This window comes from Bombina bombina, chromosome 4 (assembly GCF_027579735.1).
Source record: "Bombina bombina isolate aBomBom1 chromosome 4, aBomBom1.pri, whole genome shotgun sequence".
NCBI lineage: Eukaryota > Metazoa > Chordata > Amphibia > Anura > Bombinatoridae > Bombina > Bombina bombina.
This window is the reverse complement of record NC_069502.1, coordinates 992,086,538-992,111,219: the sequence shown is the minus strand read 5'-3', so window position 1 is coordinate 992,111,219 and position 24,682 is coordinate 992,086,538. Positions and strand designations below refer to the sequence as shown.

The following is a 24,682-nucleotide window of genomic DNA, read 5'->3' as shown; positions in this document are numbered from 1 at the left end:
ATATTTACAGTATATATATTATATGTATGTTTATTTCTTGACCTGTTATAGTGTAACAACAGATTAACGTTCAAGTTGTCTAAAGCTATGTGGTTTATCAGGAAGATTTGAGCTCTGGGACTTTTGATGCACTTATGAGTACAGGTATTTTTAACTTCTCAGCAATCAGAAATGCTGTTAAATTTCCTTTAACAAATAACTAAAATTGACTTAAATTCAGTCAGAAAGTTATATTTTCCGTTGACATTGAAAGTTAGGTTGTATTAATTGTTCGAATTCTATAATATAAGAGTTTTGTTAAAATTTAAATTCCCTTTGGAATTAACTGTAACAAATCTGAATCCAATATTCATCTGAAACAAATGCCGGTATGAACGCAATTCGGATGAAACGAATGTTGGGAAAAATCTAAACAAATCTTTTGGACATACACTCGTCTAAGTTAACATATTTTGAGGACTGTAGTTGAAGCCCTCTACTGTGCTGTTAAAGAAAGGTGTTTATATTACAATCCAACACACGCTTTTCCTGTTTTGCAATCACTAAAAATGTTTAACATAATGAGGCATATTTAAGAAATGTCGTGTGGATCAGGTCCGTAAGACCTCGCTGAATGCGGAGAGCAATACGCTCTCCGCATTTAACATTGCACCAGTAGCTCACAAGAGCTGCTGGTGCAACGCCGCCCCCTGCAGACTCGCAGCCAATCGGCCGCCAGCAGGGGGTGTCAATCAACCCGATCAGGTTGAATTGTTGCGATTCCTGTCCGCCTGCTCAGAGCAGGTGGACAGGTTATGGAGCAGCAGTCTTTGTGACCACTGCTTCATAACTGCTGTTTGTGGCGAGTCTGAAGGCTCGCCAGAAACACGGGCCGTCAAGCTCCTTTCGGAGCTTGATAGATAAGCCCCATTGTATTAGTATAAGTTAAATAGCATGACCATAAAGGCATTCTTACCTAATAACATGTTCAGCTGGTACCAGATGTCCATCCTTATCAAAGGTTTGAAAACTGATGGTCGTTTCCTCTTCTTTCTCCTTTTTCATGTTAGTGGCATTGGAAAATATATTTGTGATTGATACATTTTGATGGAGTATGTTTTCCAGAATCCTGCAAATTTTACATACATTCTGAATATGTGTCAGTTAATCAGAGTAAACAGTATGATCATTAATTAATTTGTTTTTTTATTATTTTTTTTACTGCTCATGGTTAAAAACAGGCTAGATGTTTATTTAGTATCTATTGACTTGCATTATAGCCAATTAGTGCTGTGTTGTGCTGACTCTTAAATAACTCCACAGACGTGAACACAATGTTATCTATATGGCCCACATGAACTAGCAGTCTCCTGTTGTGAAAAGCAAATACAAAAGCATGTGATAAGAGGCTGTCTGGAGTGGCTTAGAAACAGGAAGAAATTTAGAGGCTTAAATGTTATAAAGTATATTAATATAACGATGGTTGTGCAAACCTAGGGTATGGGTAGTAAAGGTATTATCTATCTTTTTAAACAATGACAATTTTAGTGGCATATTTATCAAGCTCCATATGGAGCTTGATGTCCCGTGTTTCTGGCGAGCCTTTAGGCTTACCAGAAACACAAGTTATGAAGCAGCGGTCTGCCTGCTCTGGGGTGGCAGACAGACATCACCAGAAATCAGCCCGATCTCCTATGATCGGGTTGATTGACATCCCCTGCTAGCAGCCGTGAATCTGCAGGGGGCGGCATTGTACCAGCAGTTCACAAGAACTGGTGCAATGATAAATGGCGAGAGCGTATGCTGTCCGCATTTATCGATGTGCAGAGGACATGATCCACATGTCCGCTCGCACAATGATACTTCGGCCCCTTAGTGTTGACTGTCCCTTTAAAGGGTAGAGGAAATTTAACCTCCAGCAACGAAAACATCTTTCATTGTAACAATCAAACTGTGGAACTGAAGAGATAGTGAATTGAAATTGGTAGGCTTTTAAAATGTATTACTGCAAGTTCAGTTGTGTTTTCTTATTATAAAAACAGGGTTTAAAGAGAATATATGAGAGTTAAACTCAGTGGAATTTTTTTTTCTTCTTGACACCTAATTTATTATATTATCTAATTACTACCTGATCACTTTAGGAACAAAGGGCTCCATAGTGTCCACAGTCTGGTTAATTTTAAGATCCACAACATCTTGAGATACATCATTTAGCGTTATCTGCAAAATAGAAAACAAAATTTACAGCCACATTTTAAATTCAGTGGATTAAAGGGATACTAAAAACTTTTCATGCACCTCCCTATAATCAAGGGGGCTACCATTATGGAACCTAGGTAACACTGCATGTATCTGAAGAAGAAATGGTGCACAGGGAGAGAGGCTGTGCAAACAAGGAGGGAGAGGCAGGAAATAACCCCAATACTATGTTTATCAAATGTATTTAGTGTTTAATCTCCCTTTAGTGTAGATATCTCTAAAAATATAAAGAAACTCACTATTGTGAAAATCTGACAACAGTAACAAAAATGCCAACATTTTGGACAGAACTAGCATCAACATGAAATCACACAATATAATTACATAATAAAACCTTTAAATGATTTCCAATTTCATAGTGTTACAGCCATTCTACTCATTATTAAATTAAAACAATACCTATACCACATATTCATCCATGTATTCAAGAAATGCTAAAACTATGTGTACATTCACAATGAGCCTTCGCTTGTTATTGCACTTTTGTGTCCCTTTAACAACTCCATATTGCATGTTCTCCACTATAAAATCTAAATGATTTATTTGATTTGAGGTTATTTTTTCTTACAAGTTAATTTTGCTCAAGAGCAGGGGTGTAACTAGACTTTACTTTGCCGCAGGGTAAAGGCTGTAGAGGGCTCCCCCCATTTCAACAGCACCCTTTCTGGCTGTTTGCAATAAACGGAGCCAGCAACCACATAGGAGAAAGAGAAGCTTCTTCTGTCTGGCTCTAAGTTACCCTTCTTCTTTGGTTATTAAGTGCCACAGGATATGGAATGCAGCAGCCTTCCTATACAAATATGGTGATCTTTTTTTTTTTTTTACAGCAGCACTGTGGTGGCCATCTTGGAAACCCTGCAACCACATTATATAGGTAAGTATTAACCTACTGCAAAACAGGGCTCACAGTTTAAGGAGTAAGGCACACAGAGCAGCCATGCATGATGCAGTTGGAACGTTGGTCTCACCAAGCCCCCATGTATTGACATCACTATGGATACCAGGACCAGATGGGCCCCTAGAGGTGTGAGGGTCCCTGCAGTTATGCCCCTGTTCCAGAGATTATTTTTGACCATATGAGCTTGTTGTTAAACAGTACACTTTAATCAGTATAATACATTACGGAGAAACTGGTCACCTTAACAAGTGTTTGGGCAGAGAGACCACCTTGGCCCATAGCTTGCACTCTAAAATAGTAGGTTCCTGTTTCTCCATTTAAAGATTTTGCAAAGATCTGTCCTGTATACTTGTCAATATCAAATTCATCCCCCGATTGATTTACCATGCTGTAGACAATTGAGGCATTTTTCATTAAATGCGGATATTTTGCCTAAAAACAAAAAAGTCCCAAGAGTTTGCAGTAAATAACATTATAAATTGCATTTAAATTTTTCAGAGTTTAGGACATAGGATAATAACTGATTTACTAATCTTTGTAAAAGTCTTATTATATAAAAAAAATAAAACACAGTCGGCTAGATTTAGAGTTCGGCGGTAAAAGGGCTGTTAACGCTCCGCGGGTTTTTTTCTGGCCGCACCATAAATTTAACTCTGGTATCGAGAGTTCAAACAAATGCTGCGTTAGGCTCCAAAAAAGGAGCGTAGAGCATTTTTACCGCAAATGCAACTCTCGATACCAGAGTTGCTTACGGACGCGGCCGGCATCAAAAACGTGCTCGTGCACGATTCTCCCATAGGAAACAATGGGGCTGTTTGAGCTGAAAAAAAACCTAACACCTGCAAAAAAGCAGCGTTCAGCTCCTAACGCAGCCCCATTGTTTCCTATGGGGAAACACCTCCTAAGTCTGCACCTAACACCCTAACATGTACCCCGAGTCTAAACACCCCTAACCTTACACTTATTAACCCCTAATCTGCCGCCCCCGCTATCGCTGACCCCTGCATTACACTTTTAACCCCTAATCTGCCGCTCCGTAAACCGCCGCCACCTACGTTATCCCTATGTACCCCTAATCTGCTGCCCTAACATCGCCGACCCCTATGTTATATTTATTAACCCCTAATCTGCCCCCCACAACGTCGCCGACACCTACCTACACTTATTAACCCCTAATCTGCCGAGCGGACCTGAGCGCTACTATAATAAAGTTATTAACCCCTAATCCGCCTCACTAACCCTATCATAAATAGTATTAACCCCTAATCTGCCCTCCCTAACATCGCCGACACCTACCTTCAATTATTAACCCCTAATCTTCCGACCGGAGCTCACCGCTATTCTAATAAATGTATTAACCCCTAAAGCTAAGTCTAACCCTAACACTAACACCCCCCTAAGTTAAATATAATTTTTATCTAACGAAATAAATTAACTCTTATTAAATAAATAATTCCTATTTAAAGCTAAATACTTACCTGTAAAATAAATCCTAATATAGCTACAATATAAATTATAATTATATTATACCTATTTTAGGATTAATATTTATTTTACAGGCAACTTTGTAATTATTTTAACCAGGTACAATAGCTATTAAATAGTTAAGAACTATTTAATAGTTACCTAGTTAAAATAATTACAAATTTACCTGTAAAATAAATCCTAACCTAAGATATAATTAAACCTAACACTACCCTATCAATAAAATAATTAAATAAACTACCTACAATTACCTACAATTAACCTAACAATACACTATCAATAAATTAATTAAACACAATTGCTACAAATAAATAAAATTAAATAAACTATCTAAAGTACAAAAAATAAAAAAGAACTAAGTTACAGAAAATAATAAAATATTTACAAACATAAGAAAAATATTACAACAATTTTAAACTAATTACACCTACTCTAAGCCCCCTAATAAAATAACAAAGCCCCCCAAAATAAAAAATTCCCTACCCTATTCTAAAATACAAATATTACAAGCTCTTTTACCTTACCAGCCCTGAACAGGGCCCTTTGCGGGGCATGCCCCAAGAATTTCAGCTCTTTTGCCTGTAAAAAAAAACATACTATACCCCCCCCCCCAACATTACAACCCACCACCCACATACCCCTAATCTAACCCAAACCCCCCTTAAATAAACCTAACACTACCCCCCTGATGATCTTCCTACCTTGTCTTCACCATGCCAGGTTCACCGATCCGTCCTGGCTCCAAGATCTTCATCCAAGCCAAGCGGGGGCTAGACATCCACTGAAGAAGTCCAGAAGAGGGTCCAAAGTCTTCCTCCTATCCGGCAAGAAGAGGACATCCGGACCGGCAAACATCTTCTCCAAGCGGCATCTTCTATCTTCTTCCATCCGATGACGACCGGCTCCATCTTGAAGACCTCCAGCGCGGATCCATCCTCTTCTTCCGACGACTAGACGACGAATGACGGTTCCTTTAAGGGACGTCATCCAAGATGGCGTCCCTCGAATTCCGATTGGCTGATAGGATTCTATCAGCCAATCGGAATTAAGGTAGGAATTTTCTGATTGGCTGATGGAATCAGCCAATCAGAATATAGTTCAATCCGATTGGCTGATCCAATCAGCCAATCAGATTGAGCTCGCATTCTATTGGCTGTTCCGATCAGCCAATAGAATGCGAGCTCAATCTGATTGGCTGATTGGATCAGCCAATCGGATTGAACTTGATTCTGATTGGCTGATTCCATCAGCCAATCAGAAAATTCCTACCTTAATTCCGATTGGCTGATAGAATCCTATCAGCCAATCGGAATTCGAGGGACGCCATCTTGGATGACGTCCCTTAAAGGAACCGTCATTCGTCGTCTAGTCGTCGGAAGAAGAGGATGGATCCGCGCTGGAGGTCTTCAAGATGGAGCCGGTCGTCATCGGATGGAAGAAGATAGAAGATGCCGCTTGGAGAAGATGTTTGCCGGTCCGGATGTCCTCTTCTTGCCGGATAGGAGGAAGACTTTGGACCCTCTTCTGGACTTCTTCAGTGGATGTCTAGCCCCCGCTTGGCTTGGATGAAGATCTTGGAGCCAGGACGGATCGGTGAACCTGGCATGGTGAAGACAAGGTAGGAAGATCATCAGGGGGGTAGTGTTAGGTTTATTTAAGGGGGGTTTGGGTTAGATTAGGGGTATGTGGGTGGTGGGTTGTAATGTTGGGGGGGGGGTATAGTATGTTTTTTTTTACAGGCAAAAGAGCTGAAATTCTTGGGGCATGCCCCGCAAAGGGCCCTGTTCAGGGCTGGTAAGGTAAAAGAGCTTGTAATATTTGTATTTTAGAATAGGGTAGGGAATTTTTTATTTTGGGGGGCTTTGTTATTTTATTAGGGGGCTTAGAGTAGGTGTAATTAGTTTAAAATTGTTGTAATATTTTTCTTATGTTTGTAAATATTTTATTATTTTCTGTAACTTAGTTCTTTTTTATTTTTTGTACTTTAGATAGTTTATTTAATTTTATTTATTTGTAGCAATTGTGTTTAATTAATGTATTGATAGTGTAGTGTTAGGTTAATTGTAGGTAATTGTAGGTAGTTTATTTAATTATTTTATTGATAGGGTAGTGTTAGGTTTAATTATATCTTAGGTTAGGATTTATTTTACAGGTAAATTTGTAATTATTTTAACTAGGTAACTATTAAATAGTTCTTAACTATTTAATAGCTATTGTACCTGGTTAAAATAATTACAAAGTTGCCTGTAAAATAAATATTAATCCTAAAATAGCTATAATATAATTATAATTTATATTGTAGCTATATTAGGATGTATTTTACAGGTAAGTATTTAGCTTTAAATAGGAATTATTTATTTAATAAGAGTTAATTTATTTCGTTAGATAAAAATTATATTTAACTTAGGGGGGTGTTAGTGTTAGGGTTAGACTTAGCTTTAGGGGTTAATACATTTATTAGAATAGCGGTGAGCTCCGGTCGGCAGATTAGGGGTTAATAATTGAAGGTAGGTGTCGGCGATGTTAGGGAGGGCAGATTAGGGGTTAATACTATTTATGATAGGGTTAGTGAGGCGGATTAGGGGTTAATAACTTTATTATAGTAGCGCTCAGGTCCGCTCGGCAGATTAGGGGTTAATAAGTGTAGGTAGGTGTCGGCGACGTTGTGGGGGGCAGATTAGGGGTTAATAAATATAATATAGGGGTCGGCGATGTTAGGGGTAGCAGATTAGGGGTACATAGGGATAACGTAGGTGGCGGCGATTTGCGGTCGGAAGATTAGGGGTTAATTATTTTAAGTAGCTTGCGGCGACGTTGTGGGGGGCAAGTTAGGGGTTAATAGATATAATACAGGGGTCGGCGGTGTTAGGGGCAGCAGATTAGGGGTACATAAGTATAACGTAGGTGGCGGTCGGCAGATTAGGGGTTAAAAATTTTAATCGAGTGGCGGCGATGTGGGGGGACCTCGGTTTAGGGGTACATAGGTAGTTTATGGGTGTTAGTGTACTTTAGGGTACAGTAGTTAAGAGCTTTATAAACCGGCGTTAGCCAGAAAGCTCTTAACTCCTGCTATTTTCAGGCGGCTGGAATCTTGTCGTTAGAGCTCTAACGCTCACTGCAGAAACGACTCTAAATACCAGCGTTAGAAAGATCCCATTGAAAAGATAGGCTACGCAAATGGCGTAGGGGGATCTGCGGTATGGAAAAGTCGCGGCTGAAAAGTGAGCGTTAGACCCTTTAATCACTGACTCCAAATACCAGCGGGCGCCCAAAACCAGCGTTAGGAGCCTCTAACGCTGGTTTTGACGGCTACCGCCGAACTCTAAATCTAGGCCAGTGTATATAACTTTAACAGGGAGATTGATTCATGTTAAGATAAGCATAAAATTATACATATATATTACTTTAACATCCTACAGAAACTTACCACTACTTTGACCACTGGATATTCATATGGGACAGAGTTAAATATTTCTGCTTCATATAGTTGCTTCTCAAACACTGGTGCTTCATTAGCATCTTCAACAGTGATTTTTAATTGAGCCATATTCTTGGGTAAAGGGCCTGTGGTGACAAAATAGAAAAAAACATGTTTATCTATGGAGAACTTACTTGCAAACAGGTTAAGTTTTAATAATGGGCCCCATTTATTAAGGCATTAACCTGTTCACTTCTCTATTAGCGAATCTGTCCGCTTTGATTTGCTAGACATGGAAGTTGGACCGGCAACCATGTTTATTTAAAAAAATAATTGAACTATGTTGCATCATATTCAATGCAAAAATCAGCGAATAATAATTTTGGCATGTGAATATTTGAATTTAAGAATCTGAGAACGAATGAGAAGCATACGTAAATGCTCACGTGATGCACAAGGTTTCACAATCATGGCAAATTTAACGCATGTAAAGTGATATAAATAAAGTATTTATTAGTAGCAGCTAAATTGTCACAGTACTTAAGATGACTTCTGGAAGGGATGTAACCCAGAATTGGAAAACAAAATCTGGACAAAATGTCCAATTCTCTCACAACCAAAACAATATACTTGTGGACAAGATTCTTGAAAACTATGACTATCTGTTTGGTTGTAAAGCTAAGCAGACATTAACAATGCATAAAACTTTAATTTGGGTAAAAATTACAGAAAAGGTGCTACATGACCTTACAAGAAGAATGCTGAACATTGTAAAAAAACGTTTCAATGATATTAAACGCATCACCAAGGCCTAGATTGCTCATGAGAAGAAATCTGTACAGGGTACCAGTGGATGCCCAGTTTATGTTGCAGATTTATTTGATTACGAACAAAAATGCTCAAACATCTTGGTAACAAGGTAATCAAGTGAACTTTCTGTACAATCCTGAATACCGAAATATCTATGAATAACAGCAACTCAGGAAAGTTAGAAGGTAAACTAATGATCTTCATCATGGGGTCACACACCATCTAGACATTCAGTGAGTGGTAGTGTTTTCTATTGCGATATACTGTATTTTCTCCCTTTGTTGAGCTGGTTGAACATCTATATTAGTACAATCGCACCAAGCACATTGGGAACACAGGGAGATCTAATAACAAATTGATTTGACAGAATGCCGTTCCATCTGTGTGCTTGGTAAGATTTGAAAAAGTGCCTTCAACACTGTCTTCAGATGACGGTAGAATCTTGGCTGGTTCATTCCAATAAACACACTGGACACAGACTGGAAAGATCCAGTGGCAAAAAGTCAGGGAAGTTAAAGGCTCAACTACTTCACTGACTTCATTGTAAATTGTTAAAATTGGCTCACGGGTCAGCCAGAACCACTGCACAATCTCTCAGTCTGTTAATGCCTCTAGTCCACATCTTGTCAAAATGACTGTGGGCACCCAAAGTCATCTTCTTATTGGAATTACTTCTACTCCTGCTTTATCTTCTACATGTAGAATTTTTTCTATTATAAAGAACACAAAAAATAAACATATGTAGAAGGCTCTCCATCCTTCTAAAATCTTCCAACAACAATGCAAACATATGCTCTATCACAACACCATTCTGTTGGCGCTTATGCTGTTCATAATATGTCTCCAACACCTATTAATTCACATTGTATACACCACCTAAAAGCTAGGGAAATTAATTGCGGAAGTTTACATGAATATAGTGACAAACGTATTGATTGATTCAATAAAAACTTGGAAAAGTTGTGTGATAAATGATGGACAATGATAAATTTGCACGAAAAATGGCTGCAAACAATCTGGCACGAATGCTGATTGAAGGCATGTTTGCTGTTTCAAACAATCCATTAGTTTTAATAGCGTTGTAATGTTGATTCTATGGGGCCGAATTAACAAGCTCCGAATAGAGCTTGATGCCCCTGTTTCTGCACGAGCCTTCAGTTTTGCCGGAAACCGCAGTTATGAAGCAGCGGTTTTGGGCTGACACCTCCTGCTAGCGGCCTCTAATCTGCAGGGGGCAACATTGCACAAGCAGTTCACCAGAACTGCTTGTGCAATGATAAATGCTGAGAGTGTATGCTGTCGGCATTCATTGATGTCTGACGGACATGATCTGCTGAGCAGATAATGTCTGACAGACCGATGATAAATCGGCACCTATATGTGGATATGCGAAAAATACATGCGGATCACAAGTTGACGACTTGATAAATGGGGCCCAGTGTCTGGATAGTTGCAGTTTATTCAATATAATATAGAGTAGATACTGAAATTAAAAACTGTATTAGAGCTAAAGTTTTCATTATATTATGAGACTTATGTGGGAATTCTCACTTGTATTATGAGGTAAGTCAGTAGTGAATGATGGACAATGATAAATTTGCATGAAAAATGGCTGCAAACAATCTGGCACGAATAGTGATTGAAGGCATGTTTGCTGGTTCAAACCATCCATTAGTTTTAATAGAGTTGTAATGTTGATTTTTTAATAGAGTTTTAATGTTGATCCACTGAGCGGATCATGTCGGACAGACCAATGATAAATTGGCCCCTATGGCCTCTATTTATCAAGGTCTGGCGGACCTGATCTGACAGTGCGGATCAGGTCCGCCAGACCTCGCTGAATACGGAGAGCAATACACTCTCTGTATTCAGCATTGCACCAGCAGCTCACAAGAGCTGCTGGTGCAACGCCGCCCCCTGCAGACTCGTGGCCAATCAGCCACCAGCAGGGGGGTGTCAATCAACCCAATCGTACTCGATTGGGTTGATTTCCGGCGATGTCTGTCCGCCTGCTCAGAGCAGGCGGACAGGTTATGGAGCAGCGGTCTTTGTGACCGCTGCTTTATAACTGCTGTTTCTGGCGAGTCTGAAGACTCGCCATAAACACAGGCCGTCCATTCGGAGCTTGATAGATAGGCCCCTATATGTGGATATGCGAAAAAATACATGCGGACAAGTTGACAACTTGATAAATGGGGCCCAGTGTCTGGATAGTTGCAGTTTATTCAATATAATATAGATACTGAAATTAAAAACTGTATTGGAGCTAAAGTTTTCATTATATTATGAGACTTATGTGGGAATTCTCACTTTTATTATAAGGTAAGTCAGTAGTGAATCATTTTATGTGTAGCAGTTGTTGAACATAAGAGATTACAAGATTCCAGCTCACAAATAGCCAGTGCTATTGTAAAACAAAGGGTGTTGGTACTCAAAAAAAGATACCGGTACTCATTGATTATTGATTGATATATTATGATCAGTAACTTTGAGAAAAGCAAAGGGACAACATTATTAACAATGTTCGATGTAATTTGCAGTCCCCTCTTGTAAAAACTAGTGTATTTACATGACTTATATTACCTGTTATGAGTTGGAAGAGGTGGGGGTACTCCGTACCAGTGAGTACCCCCACAAAAAAAGCACTGCAAATAGCTATGTTACTTTGGAGCTTTGGAGCTAAATTGTGTAACATTTGTGTTATATCTTGTTTTTTCTTGTGGCTTTTCTGGTGTTCCTTTCCTGTTTTCACTAGTTAAATGTTAAACTAGGAAAGCAATAAGGAGACAACATTTTAATAATTATATTTTTCTAAGGCGCCTGAACCAATCAACAGGGGTAGAAAAGCCCACAGGGAAATGTTACTAGCTGGGAGAGATAAAGTTGCTGGTTTACTCAAAATTAAATAAAAAAACTAAATTTATGCTTACCTGATAAATTACTTTCTTTCACGATATGACGAGTCCACGGATTTCATCCTTACTTGTGGGATATTAACCTCCTGCTAACAGGAAGTGGCAAAGAGCACCACAGCAGAGCTGTATATATAGCCCCTCCCCTTCCCCTCCACCCTCCGTCATTCGGCCGAAGGTATAGGAAGAGAAAAGAAAAGGCTAAAAGGTGCAGAGGTTACTGAAGTTTACAAAAAATATAAAGAAAAACTGTCTTAAAATGAACAGGGTGGGCCGTGGACTCCTCATATCGTAAAAGAAAGTAATTTATCAGATAAGCATAAATTTAGTTTTCTTTTACAAAGATATGACGAGTGCACTGATTTCATCCTTACTTGTGGGAAACCAATACCAAAGCAATAGGACACGTATGAAAGGGAGGGACAAGACAGGAACCTAAACGGAAGGCACCACTGCTTGAAGAACCTTTCTCCCAAAGATAGCCTCAGAAGAAGCAAAAGTATCAAATTTGGAAAATTTGGAAAAAGTGTGAAGGGACGACCAAGTCGCAGCCTTACAAATCTGTTCCACAGATGCATCGTTTTTAAAAGCCCATGTGGAAGCCACAGCCCTAGTAGAATGAGCCGTAATTCTTTCAGGAGGCTGCTGTCCAGCAGTCTCATATGCCAGGCGGATGATACTTCTCAGCCAAAAAGAAAGAGAGGTAGCCGTAGCTTTTTGACCCCTAAGCTTTCCAAAATAAACAATGAATAATGAAGATGATTGACGGAAATCCTTAGTTTCCTGTAAGTAAAACTTTAAGGCATGGACCACGTCCAAGTTATGTAACAGACGCTCCTTCTTAGAAGAAGGATTAGGACACAAGGAAGGAACAACAATTTCCTGATTAATATTCTTATTCAAAACAACCTTAGGAAGGAACCCAGGTTTGGTACGTAAAACCACCTTATCAGAATGAAATATGAGATAAAGCAAATCACACTGTAATGCTGAAAGCTCAGAAACTCTTCAAGCAGAAGAAATAGCAACCAAAAACAGAACTTTCCAAGATAATAGTTTAATATCTATGGAATGCATAGGTTCAAACGGAACCCCTTGCAGAACTCGAAGAACTAAATTCAAACTCCAGGGAGGAGTAATAGGTCTAAATACAGGCTTAATTCTAGATAGAGCCTGACAAAAAGGCTGAACATCTGATACATTTGCCAAACGTTTGTGAAACAGAATTGACAAAGCTGAAATTTGTCCCTTTAAGGAACTTGCTGATAACCATTTCTCCAATCCTTCTTGGAGAAAAGACAAAATCCTAGGAATCCTAACTTTACTCCATGAGTAACCCTTGGATTCACACCAATAAAGATATTTACGCCATATCTTATGATACATCTTTCTACTGACTGTCAGGTTTCACCTTACTTACCTGCAGTTCTGCTTAATCTCCACCCACAAACCCTTTATATTCTGTTCACGCCCTGTTCCTAGTGCTTAGTAATTTTGTATGTTGTTAGAGATAGCATCCTGCACTCTAAGCTCCAATCTCCGGAGGATTATTACAAACCAAAGTATCTGTGAAATTCCAATCATTATCTGCAGCAAAAACTTAATTCCTCCTGATTTATATGACATTTCCTAAAGAGACTTTATACTGATACAAGTTTCATCTACTGTCAGCGTGAATGCTGCACCGCTACAACTCTTCAGATTCATCAAGCTCACTCCGCAAAAGCTTTTACTCACGAGATAATTTAAAACATTACAACCAAGGTCGCTCAAGTTTCCTTGTATCCAAACTTACCAATTTGTAACAAACACAAGTTGTTATTCAAGCTGCATACACGCTAACAAAGTCCGGTGCCGAATACAGCAGAGATACGGTGACGTCACCCGCCGCTTCCTTCCAGCGTGATACACACCTCTCCAGACTGTTAGTCCTTGATCGCGTGTAGCGATACACAGCTTCAAAGCAAGTTACCGCTTCCCCAACTCAAGGTAACACTAACACCCACGAACTTTAAGCTTATGCAGTACAAAAGGGCCTACATATGAGTGTAACACTTTTGCCAATATCATTACGTGAACTTTGCAACACTGTAGATTTAAAGTTATTTTCTACAGCTTCATTTCTCTCTGCATTAACTCTTCACTTGCTGAATCTAAGCAACAATCAAGACCATTGTTGTTGCTATTTTACAAGTGGAACAAAACAATTATTTAAGGTTTGCAACTGTGATCTGGTTTACATTAGGAATAAAGAAAAAGGTTTAAACATCTCCTTCACAAATCTGACAAGTGACAGGCTTTCTAGCCTGTATCAAAGTAATGATAACTGAATCAGAGAATCCTTGCTTCGATAAAATCAAGCGTTCAAGCTTCACGCAGTCAGTTGCAGAGAAATTAGATTTGGATGTTGGAAAGGACCTTGAATGAGAAGGTCCTGTCTCAACAGAAGTTTCCAAGGTGGCAGAGAGGACATGTCCACTAGATCCGCATACCAAGTCCTGCGTGGCCACGCAGGCGCTATCAGGATCACTGAAGCTCTCTCCTGTTTGATTTGAGCAATCACACGTGGAAGGAGAGGAAACGGCTGAAACACATAAGCTTGGCTGAACAACCAAGGTACTGCCAAGGCATCTATCAGTTCGGCCTGAGGATCCCTTGACCGGGATCCGTATCTTGGAAGCTTGGCATTCTGACGAGATGCCATCAAATCCAATTCCGGTCTGCCCCATCTGAGAATCAATGAGGCAAATACCTCCGGGTGAAGTTCCCACTCCCCCGGATGAAAAGTCTGTCAACTTAGAAAATCTGCTTCCCAGTTCTCTACCCCTGGGATGTAGATCGCTGACAGATGACATGAGTGGGCCTCTGCCCAACTGATTATCTATGAAACTTCTATCATCGCTAAGGAACTCCTTGTTCCCCCCTGATGATTGACATATGCCACAGTCGTTATGTTGTCCGACTGGAATCTGATGAATTTGGCCGAAGCCAACTGAGGCCACGCCTGAAGCACATTGAATATTGCTCTCAGTTCCAGAATATTGATTGGAAGTAGAGACTCCACCTGAGTCCAAACACCCTGACCCTTCAGGGAGTTCCAAACTGCACCCCAGCCCAGAAGGCTGGCATCTGTTTTCACTATCACCCACGAGGGTCTGCGGAAACAAGTCCCCTGGGACAGATGATCTGGTTACAACCACCAAAGAAGAGAGTTTCTGGTCTCTTGATCCAGAATTATCTTTGGAGATAAATCCGCATAATCCCCATTCCACTGATCGAGCATGCACGATGTCCATTGCCGCTACCATTAATCCGATTACCTCCATACACTGATGGCCGAGGAATGGACAGAAGTGCTCGTCAAGTATTCAAAATCTTTGAATTTCTGACCTCCGTCAGAAATACTTTCATTGCTACCGAGTCTATCAGAGTTCCCAAGAAAGGAACCCTTGTCTGAGGAACAAGTGAACTCTTCTCTATGTTCACCTTCCAGCTGTGAGTTCTCAGAAAAGACAACACTGTGTCCGTGGGAGATTTTGTCAGATAATATGTTGACACCTGAATCAGAATATCGTCCAGATAAGGTGCCACCGCTATCCGTTGCGGTCTGAGAACCGCCAAAAGAGACCCTAGAACCTTTGTGAAGATTCTGGGTGCTGTGGCCAACCCGAAAGGAAGAGCCACAAACTGATAATGTTTGTCCAAGAAGGCAAACCTTAGAAACCGATGATGATCTTTGTGGATTGGAATATGAAGGTAAGCATCCTTCAAATCCACGGTAGTCATATATTGACCCTCCTGGATCATTGGCAAAATCGTTTGAATTGTCTCCATCTTGAATGATGGAACTCTTAGAAATTTGTTTAGACACTTGAGGTCCAAAATGGATCTGAACGTTCCCTCTTTTTTGGGGACCACAAATTGGTTTGAGTAAAACCCCTGTCCCTGTTCCAATTTTGGAACAGGACAGATTACTCCCATAGTAAAAAAAGTCTTTTACACAGCGTAAGAACGCCTCTCTCTTTATCTGGTTTGCAGATAATTTTGAAAGATGAAATCTCCCTCTTGGGAGAAAATCCTTGAATTCCAATTGATACCCGTGGGTCACTATTTCTAGTGCCCAGGAATCCTGAACATCTCTAGCCCAAGCCTGAGCAAAGAAATAAAGTCTGCCCCCTACTAGATCCGGTCCCGGATCGGGGGCCACCCCTTCATGCTGCTTTGTGGAAGAAGAAGAAGCGGGGGGTCCTCCTTTAAAGTTCCGAAAGGAACAAAAATTATTCTGTTTACCCCTCATTTTAACCGACCTATCCTGAGGTAGGGCATGGCCCTTACCGCCTGTAATATCAGAAATGATCTCCTTCAATTCTGGCCCAAAAAGGGTCTTACCTTTAAAGGGAATAGCTAAAAGCTTATGTTTTGATGACACATCAGCAGACCAAGATTTGAGACACAATGCTCTATGTGCTAAAATAGCAAATCCTGCATTTCTTGACGCTAATTTAGCAATTTGAAAAGTGGCATCAATAATAAAAGAATTAACTAGCTTATGAGCCTTAATTCTATCTAGAATGTCATCTAATGGAGTCTCAACCTTAAGAGACTCCTCTAGAGCCTCAAACCAAAAAGCTGCTGCAGTAGTTACTGGAACAATGCAAGCTGTAGGTTGTAAAAGATATCCCTGATTAACAAATAATTTATTTACTAGACCCTCTAATTTCTTATCCATAGGATCCTTGAAAGCACAACTATCCCCAATGGTATAGTAGTACGCTTAGCTAGGGAAGATATAGCTCCCACTACCTTAGGGACCGTTTTCCATGAGTCCCGAATGGTATCTGATATAGGAAACATTTTCTTAAAATTAGGAGAGGGAGAAAACGGTCTACCTGGTCTATCCCATTCCTTACTAATAATTTCCGAAATTCTCTCAGGAACCGGAAAAACATCAGTGTAAATAGGAACTTCCAAATATTTATCCATTTTACACAATTTCTCTGGAGGAATCACAATAGGATCACAATCATCCAGAGTCGCTAAAACCTCCCTAAGCAACAGGCGGAGGTGTTCAAGTTAAAATTTAAATGACATAGCATCCAAATCTGTCTGAGGCAAAACATTCCCAGAATCAGAAATTTCACCCTCAGTAATTCCCTGATCCCCAACTCAGAGCACTGTGAGGGAACATCGTAAATAGCTAATAAAGCATCAGAGGATTCAGTATTTACATTAATACTTGACCTACTGCGTTTACCCTGCAACACTGGTAATTTAGACAATACCAGTCTGTAAGGATAGTTGACATAACTGCAGCCATCTCCTGCAGAGTAAAGGAATTAGACGCACTAGAAGTACTAGGCGTCGCTTGTGTGGTGGGCATAAAAGGTTGTGACACTTGGGGAGAATTGGATGGCATATCCTGATTCTCTTCAGACTGAGAATCATCCCTAGGCACACATTTTTCTTTATTTAAAATATGCCTTTTACATTGTAAAGCCCTTTCAGTACAAAAGTTACACAATGTTAGAGGGGGTTGCACAATAGCTTCTAAACACATAGAACAATGAGAAACCTCAATGTCAGACATGTTGAACAGACTAGTAATACCACAAAAGTCATTTAAACATTTATTTATAGCATAAAATAAACATTAGAAAAAACGTGTACTGTGCCTTTAAGAAAAGAAAAAGTGAACAATTTTTCCAAAAATGCACAAAAAACGTTAAATTATTCCCAAATTTAACTTAATATTGTTGGTTAATCCAAAAATTACTGCACCCAGAAGCAAGGGCAGAAATAAGGCTTTAGAAGTACTTATATCAACATAGTAGTCAAAAGATAGATAAAAATACACTCTGCACATCGCCACAGCTCTGCTGTGGCGCCTACCTGCCCCCATGGTACTTCAAATCAAGTTTCCAACCCTTCAGACCAGCTACACAGTCCAGGAGCCACCGAGTTACTGTTTGCTGCTGCTAAGCCTGAAGAAATTGCGCCAAAATAGGCTCCGCCCCTTAAGGTCAAAAGTTGGAGTAGGCCCAAACAACACCGAATGGAAATGCAGTTTTGCACTAAAGTAAAAATACACACACAATATAACCCTCAAGCATAAAACCAATAAGTTTTAAGTGCCAAAAATAAAAAACATAAAACATTGTTTTTTATATTGTCTCCCATGTCACATAAGGTCCAAATATCAACTAATGATAAATATAAAATAGGGACTCCAGTAACACCTCTCTTATTAAAATAGGTTTTACTGCTTACCCCATTCCCATACAGGGAAATAATGCCAGCCAGTTCTGATACACCAAGTCTCCTCAGAAAAAAAGGCTGCACATACCTTAATGCTGCTTGTAGCATGAAACCGGTCTCCACACTGAAGATGTCTCATGGTTACCTTCAGAAGTCTTGTGGGAACCAGCGTGGATCTTAGTTACAAATGCTAAGATCATCAAACCTCAGGGCAGAAATCTTCTTCCATACCCCCCCTGAGGAAAATAGTACGTACCGGTACCATTTAAAATAAAACATTTCTTGATTGAAGAAACTAAAACAAAACACCTCACTTTACCATGTCTTCCTACTATAACACAGGCAGAGAGAATGACTGGGGGTGGAGGGGAAGGAGAGAGGCTATATATACAGCTCTGCTGTGGTGCTCTTTGCCACTTCCTGTTAGCAGGAGGTTAATATCCCACAAGTAAGGATGAAATCCGTGGACTCGTCATATCTTTGTAAAAGAAAGTCTAGTTTCTTACTAGTCTTTTACAACTCATTACTAGTCCTGAACTAGTGGAAATTTCCAGCCCTATACATCAGTAATGAATCCACGTGCTCTTACTGAGCATGTACAAAAATTTTTAATTTTTTTAAATTCACTCATAAAGCACATATTTATTTTAAAATCAATTAAATTAAAAAATCACTTGATAAAAATCTTCATTTTTTTCATAGTTTCATAAACTCAACTGTGTTCTGTTATTTCCTGCAACAGAGAGGAAATAAAGGGCAAGATCACAAAATTTGGAAAAAAAGATTACCAACTGAATTGTGTACCTTTTACCCAACATATAAGAATAGGGTTGCCACCTTCAGTTCAGGCAAAAGATAAACACTCATGAAGAGATAAAGAGAAGAGGAATAGAGAAGAAGAAGAGCAAGAATGAGATAAGATGAAGAGAGAGAGGAAGGGAGGGAGAGAGAAATGAGAGAGAGGGGAGTAAAAAGAGAGTAGAGAAGGAAGAGAGAGGAGCAAGAGAAAGGAGAGATAGAGAAAAAGAAGAGAGAGGGAACAATTGAGGAAGAGAGAAATAAAATGAAGAGTGAAAGAGATAAGAGGAAGAGCAAGAGAGAGGAGACTGGAAGAAAGAAAGAAAGAAAGAAAGAAAGAAAGAAAGAGAAAGAAAGAAAGAAAGAAAGAAAGAAAGAAAGAAAGAAAGAAAGAAAGAAGAGGAGGAAGAGAGAGAGAGAAGGAAGGAAGAAAGAAGAGAGGAATGGACAAGAGGAAGGGAGAAGAGAGGAGGAAGAGGAGAGGAGGAAGAGAGAAGAGAGGAGGAAGAGAGAGGGAGAGGAGAGGAGGAAGAGAGAGGGAGAGAGAGAGAGAGAAGGTAAAGAGAGAGAGAGAGAGAGAGAGAGAAGGAAGAGAGTGTGAGGAGGAGAAGAGAGAGAAAAAAACAGCAAAAAAGAGGAAAGAGGAGAGAAGAAAGAAAAGAGGAGCTAGCAAAAGAGAGAGAAGTGAGGAAAAAAGACTGTGCCTGGGATGCCACCCGGGACCTCCAGTTAATGACTCTCTCAACTCCCCTCAGGAGCCACTGGAGGGCTCTGGCTCAGAGCTGAGAGTTTATTTGTACTGCTGCCTGTACTAGCTAGCTCTCTGGTTCCACCTGCTTGCCAGGTGCAGGTAGTTACTCATCAGCACTGCTATAAAAGGCAGCCTCACAGACCACTCCCGGCCCTGACATTGTGGTTTACACTCTGTTGGTGCCTCAGGCTTGTGCCTGTATACAAGATATTCTGGTGTATCTTCTGGCTCCTGTACTTGGCTTTTCTCCTGACCTCTGTTTTGAATCTTTAATGTGTTTAGATGAAGGATGGGACAGCTTCTCTGGTAAATTGAACTTGACTTGTTTTCTGACTACTCTTGCGTATACTCCCTGTGTTTGGTGACTGATTGGACTACTTTCTGGTATCTGAGCCTCAGCTTGTCTTCAGACTATGCTCTTGTTATCTGTCAGTCTCGGCTACAAGTGTATCCAGTATATCAACTATGGTTTCCTGCTCCTGTACCCAAGCCCTGCAGAGGGTACTTGTCTAGCACCAGTATCCAGCCTCATGGCCGGACTGTTATCCGACAGAAATTTATCTGACTGACATTTGTGCGATGGATAATAATCCGACGGACGAATGTCCGTCGAATAACATTCTGGCAATGGCCAAATGTGTCAGATTCTACTCACGCATTCTGTCTGTGTACCGTTAAAAGCATGTCGTGGGCCCATGGTTAGGATCCCAGAGGCGGTTGCGGAGCCCGAGGCACTGATTAAAACATAACTCTTTGGAGCGTATCTGCCCTCGGCCGAATGTACGTCCACTCGGAACATAGTCTCTTGGACATATGTCTGATGGACAAATGTGCTTCGGCATTCTGTCTGAAAACCATCCATACTTTGTACCTATCCCTGCAGAGGGCATCTGTCAAACACGGGTATCCTGCTTCAGCACCCTAGCCCTGCAGAGGGTGACAACCAAGAACCGGCATTCTGTTCCAGTACAGAGGGCTGCAGAGGGTATCTGCCAAGCATGGGTATACTAGCCCTGTACCAAAGCCCTGCAGAGAGCTTTTGCCAAGCATGAATATCCTGCTTTAGTACCCACGCCCTACAGAGGGAGTCTGCCAAGCACAGGTATCCTACTTCTGTACACAAGCCCTGCAGAGGATGTCTGCCAAACACCAGTATCCTGTTCCAGTGTTGGCCTCAAGTGGGCACTCCTGTCTTCGACCCTCAAGTGGGCACTCCAGTTTTTGGCCCTCAAGTGGACACTACAGTCTTCGACCCTCAAGTGGACACTCCAGTCTTTGACCCTCAAGTGGACACTCCAGTCTTCCACCCTCAAGTGGACACTCCAGTCTTCCACCCTCAAGTGGACACTCCAGTCTTCCACCCTCAAGTGGACACTCCAGTCTTCCACCCTCAAGTGGACACTCCAGTCTTCCACCCTTAATATGACACTCCAGTCTTTGACACTCAATATAACAGTCCAATTTTTGACCCTCAAGTGGACACTCCTGTCTTTGGCCCTCAAGTGGGCACTCCAGTCTAAGCCATAGAGAGGGCACTTCTGTCTTAAGCCCTTAAGTGGGAACTTCTGTCTTCAACTCACAAGTGGGCCTTCCAGTTCTTGGCCCTAAAATTGATACTCCTGTTCCTGGGCCTAGAGTGGGCACTACTTCTGCCTAAACCTGTTTCCAGTTTTCTGTACAATAAAACCTACATTCTCTGTCTGTTATCGCCACCATGACTAAAAGGTGTAGTACCGGAAATAAACTCATACCACTGGCTGCTTTTAGTGCTCATGATGGGACTAAGTCTGACACCTCTTCATATGAGCTCCAAACTCCTAAACCCGCTCCGTAGAGCATTACATAAGGAGAGATGAGAGACAAAAGAGATAGGTGGAAGAGAGATAGAGAAGAGAAGTAGAGAGGGTTAGAGGAGCGAGAAAACAGCAAAAGAGAGGAAAGAGAAGAGGGAGAGGAGAAGAAAAAAAAGAGGAGAGAGAAAAGGAGAAAAAAGTGAGAAGAAAAGACTGAAAGAGTAGTAATGAGAGAGAGAGAAGAGAAAGGGGGAGAAAGGGAAAACAGAGAAAGAGGAAAAAGAAGAGGCAGAGAATATATATATATATATATATATATATATATATATATATATATATATATATATATATATATATCTTTAGGTTAATATGCACTCTCACCAAACTGGTCAGGTAGGCACCAGGGTGCAAAAATAGGAATAATAGACTAGCAAGAAATAAGCACTCTCTAGTTTTGTAAAACAAATAGTATATTTAACTACTCTAGTTAAATATACTATTTGTTTTACAAAACCAGAAAGTTCATATTTCTTGCTAGTCTATATATATATATATATATTCCTGGGAAACATAGGCAAATTCAATAGACCTTTTGGCTTTAATATAAAATGAAAATTTAGATTTAAAGGGATACTGAACCCAAATTATTTATTTCATGATTCAGATAGAGCATGCAAATTTAAGCACCTTTCTAATTTAATCCTATTATCAATTTTTCTTTGTTCTCTTGGTATCTTTATTTAAAAAAGCAGGAATATAAGTTTACAAGATGCCCCATTTTTGATTCAGCACCCTGGATAGTGTTTGCTGATTGATGGGTACAAGCTGTACCCAGCTTCTGAACCAAAGATGGGCCGGCTCGTGAGCTTACATTCTTGCTTTTTCAAATAAAGAGAACGAAGAAAAATTTATAACAGGAATAAATTAGAAAGTTGATTAAAATTGTATGCTGTATCTGATTCATGAAAGAAAAAAATTGGGTTCAGTGTCCCTTTATGATATTAAAGCTGATAAATATAAGGGGGGCAATATATTTCATTTACAGAAGGAAACTATCAAAACATCCCAATAAATAAAGCAATTACCAAAAAAAAAAGTTACATAAAATGTGTCTAAAAAAAAAAACAGACAAGCAAAGAACAAAATTGCTTAAAGAAAAAAAATAGAAATGCATTATCAGCATTTACACAAATGTAGTGTATGAACTATATAGAGCAGTACATAAAATAAATAAACTTTTTCTTTCATGTTTCAGATGGAGAATACAATTTTAAACAACTTTTTAATGTACTTCTATTATCTAATCTGTTTCATTCTCTTGGTATAATTTGTTGAAGGAGCAGCAATGCACTACTAGTTTCTAACTGAACACATGGGTGAGCCAATCACATTCAATATATATATGCAGCCACCAATCAAAAGCTAGAACCTAAATTCTCTGCTGCTCATGAACTTGCCTAGATAAACCTTTCAGCAAATGATAACAAGAGAGGGAAGCAAATTAAATAATAGAAGTAAATTGTTTTTTATATTGTCTCCCATGTCACATAAGGTCCAAATATCAACTAATGATAAATATAAAATAGGGACTCCAGTAACACCTCTCTTATTAAAATAGGTTTTACTGCTTACCCCATTCCCATACAGGGAAATTATGCCAGCCAGTTCTGATACACCAAGTCTCCTCAGAAAAAAAGGCTGCACATACCTTAATGCTGCTTGTAGCATGAAACCGGTCTCCACACTGAAGATGTCTCATGGTTACCTTCAGAAGTCTTGTGGGAACCAGCGTGGATCTTAGTTACAAATGCTAAGATCATCAAACCTCAGGGCAGAAATCTTCTTCCATACCCCCCCTGAGGAAAATAGTACGTACCGGTACCATTTAAAATAAAACATTTCTTGATTGAAGAAACTAAAACAAAACACCTCACTTTACCATGTCTTCCTACTATAACACAGGCAGAGAGAATGACTGGGGGTGGAGGGGAAGGAGAGAGGCTATATATACAGCTGTGCTGTGGTGCTCTTTGCCACTTCCTGTTAGCAGGAGGTTAATATCCCACAAGTAAGGATGAAATCCGTGGACTCGTCATATCTTTGTAAAAGAAAGTCTAGTTTCTTACTAGTCTTTTACAACTCATTACTAGTCCTGAACTAGTGGAAATTTCCAGCCCTATACATCAGTAATGAATCCACGTGCTCTTACTGAGCATGTACAAAAATTTTTAATTTTTTTAAATTCACTCATAAAGCACATATTTATGTTAAAATCAATTAAATTAAAAAATCACTTGATAAAAATCTTCATTTTTTTCATAGTTTCATAAACTCAACTGTGTTCTGTTATTTCCTGCAACAGAGAGGAAATAAAGGGCAAGATCACAAAATTTGGAAAAAAAGATTACCAACTGAATTGTGTACCTTTTACCCAACATATAAGAATAGGGTTGCCACCTTCAGTTCAGGCAAAAGATAAACACTCATGAAGAGATAAAGAGAAGAGGAATAGAGAAGAAGAAGAGCAAGAATGAGATAAGATGAAGAGAGAGAGGAAGGGAGGGAGAGAGAAATGAGAGAGAGGGGAGTAAAAAGAGAGTAGAGAAGGAAGAGAGAGGAGCAAGAGAAAGGAGAGATAGAGAAAAGGAAGAGAGAGGGAACAATTGAGGAAGAGAGAAATAAAATGAAGAGTGAAAGAGATAAGAGGAAGAGCAAGAGAGAGGAGACTGGAAGAAAGAAAGAAAGAAAGAAAGAGAAAGAAAGAAAGAAGAGGAGGAAGAGAGAGAGAGAAGGAAGGAAGAAAGAAGAGAGGAATGGACAAGAGGAAGGGAGAAGAGAGGAGGAAGAGGAGAGGAGGAAGAGAGAAGAGAGGAGGAAGAGAGAAGAGAGGAGGAAGAGAGGAGGAAGAGAGAGGGAGAGGAGAGGAGGAAGAGAGAGGGAGAGAGAGAGAGAGAGAGAGAGAGAGAGAGAGAAGGTAAAGAGAGAGAGAGAGAGAGAGAGAGAGAGAAGGAAGAGAGTGTGAGGAGGAGAAGAGAGAGAAAAAAACAGCAAAAAAGAGGAAAGAGGAGAGAAGAAAGAAAAGAGGAGCTAGCAAAAGAGAGAGAAGTGAGGAAAAAAGACTGTGCCTGGGATGCCACCCGGGACCTCCAGTTAATGACTCTCTCAACTCCCCTCAGGAGCCACTGGAGGGCTCTGGCTCAGAGCTGAGAGTTTATTTGTACTGCTGCCTGTACTAGCTAGCTCTCTGGTTCCACCTGCTTGCCAGGTGCAGGTAGTTACTCATCAGCACTGCTATAAAAGGCAGCCTCACAGACCACTCCCGGC

General features: G+C 40.0%; 1 protein-coding gene across 1 annotated transcript in view; it reads right to left on the bottom strand.

Annotated features, from left to right (window-relative positions):
- LOC128658145 (protocadherin Fat 4-like) overlaps positions 1 to 24,682 on the bottom strand; it is a 651,406-nt gene that overhangs the window by 288,668 nt on the left and 338,056 nt on the right. The window contains exons 28-31 of the mRNA XM_053712644.1: positions 8,049 to 8,185; positions 3,377 to 3,568; positions 2,108 to 2,199; positions 956 to 1,108 (exon numbers count right to left, since the gene is read on the bottom strand). Coding sequence (XP_053568619.1) covers positions 956 to 1,108; positions 2,108 to 2,199; positions 3,377 to 3,568; positions 8,049 to 8,185 — 574 coding nt within the window. The remainder of the gene's footprint in view (positions 1 to 955; positions 1,109 to 2,107; positions 2,200 to 3,376; positions 3,569 to 8,048; positions 8,186 to 24,682) is intronic.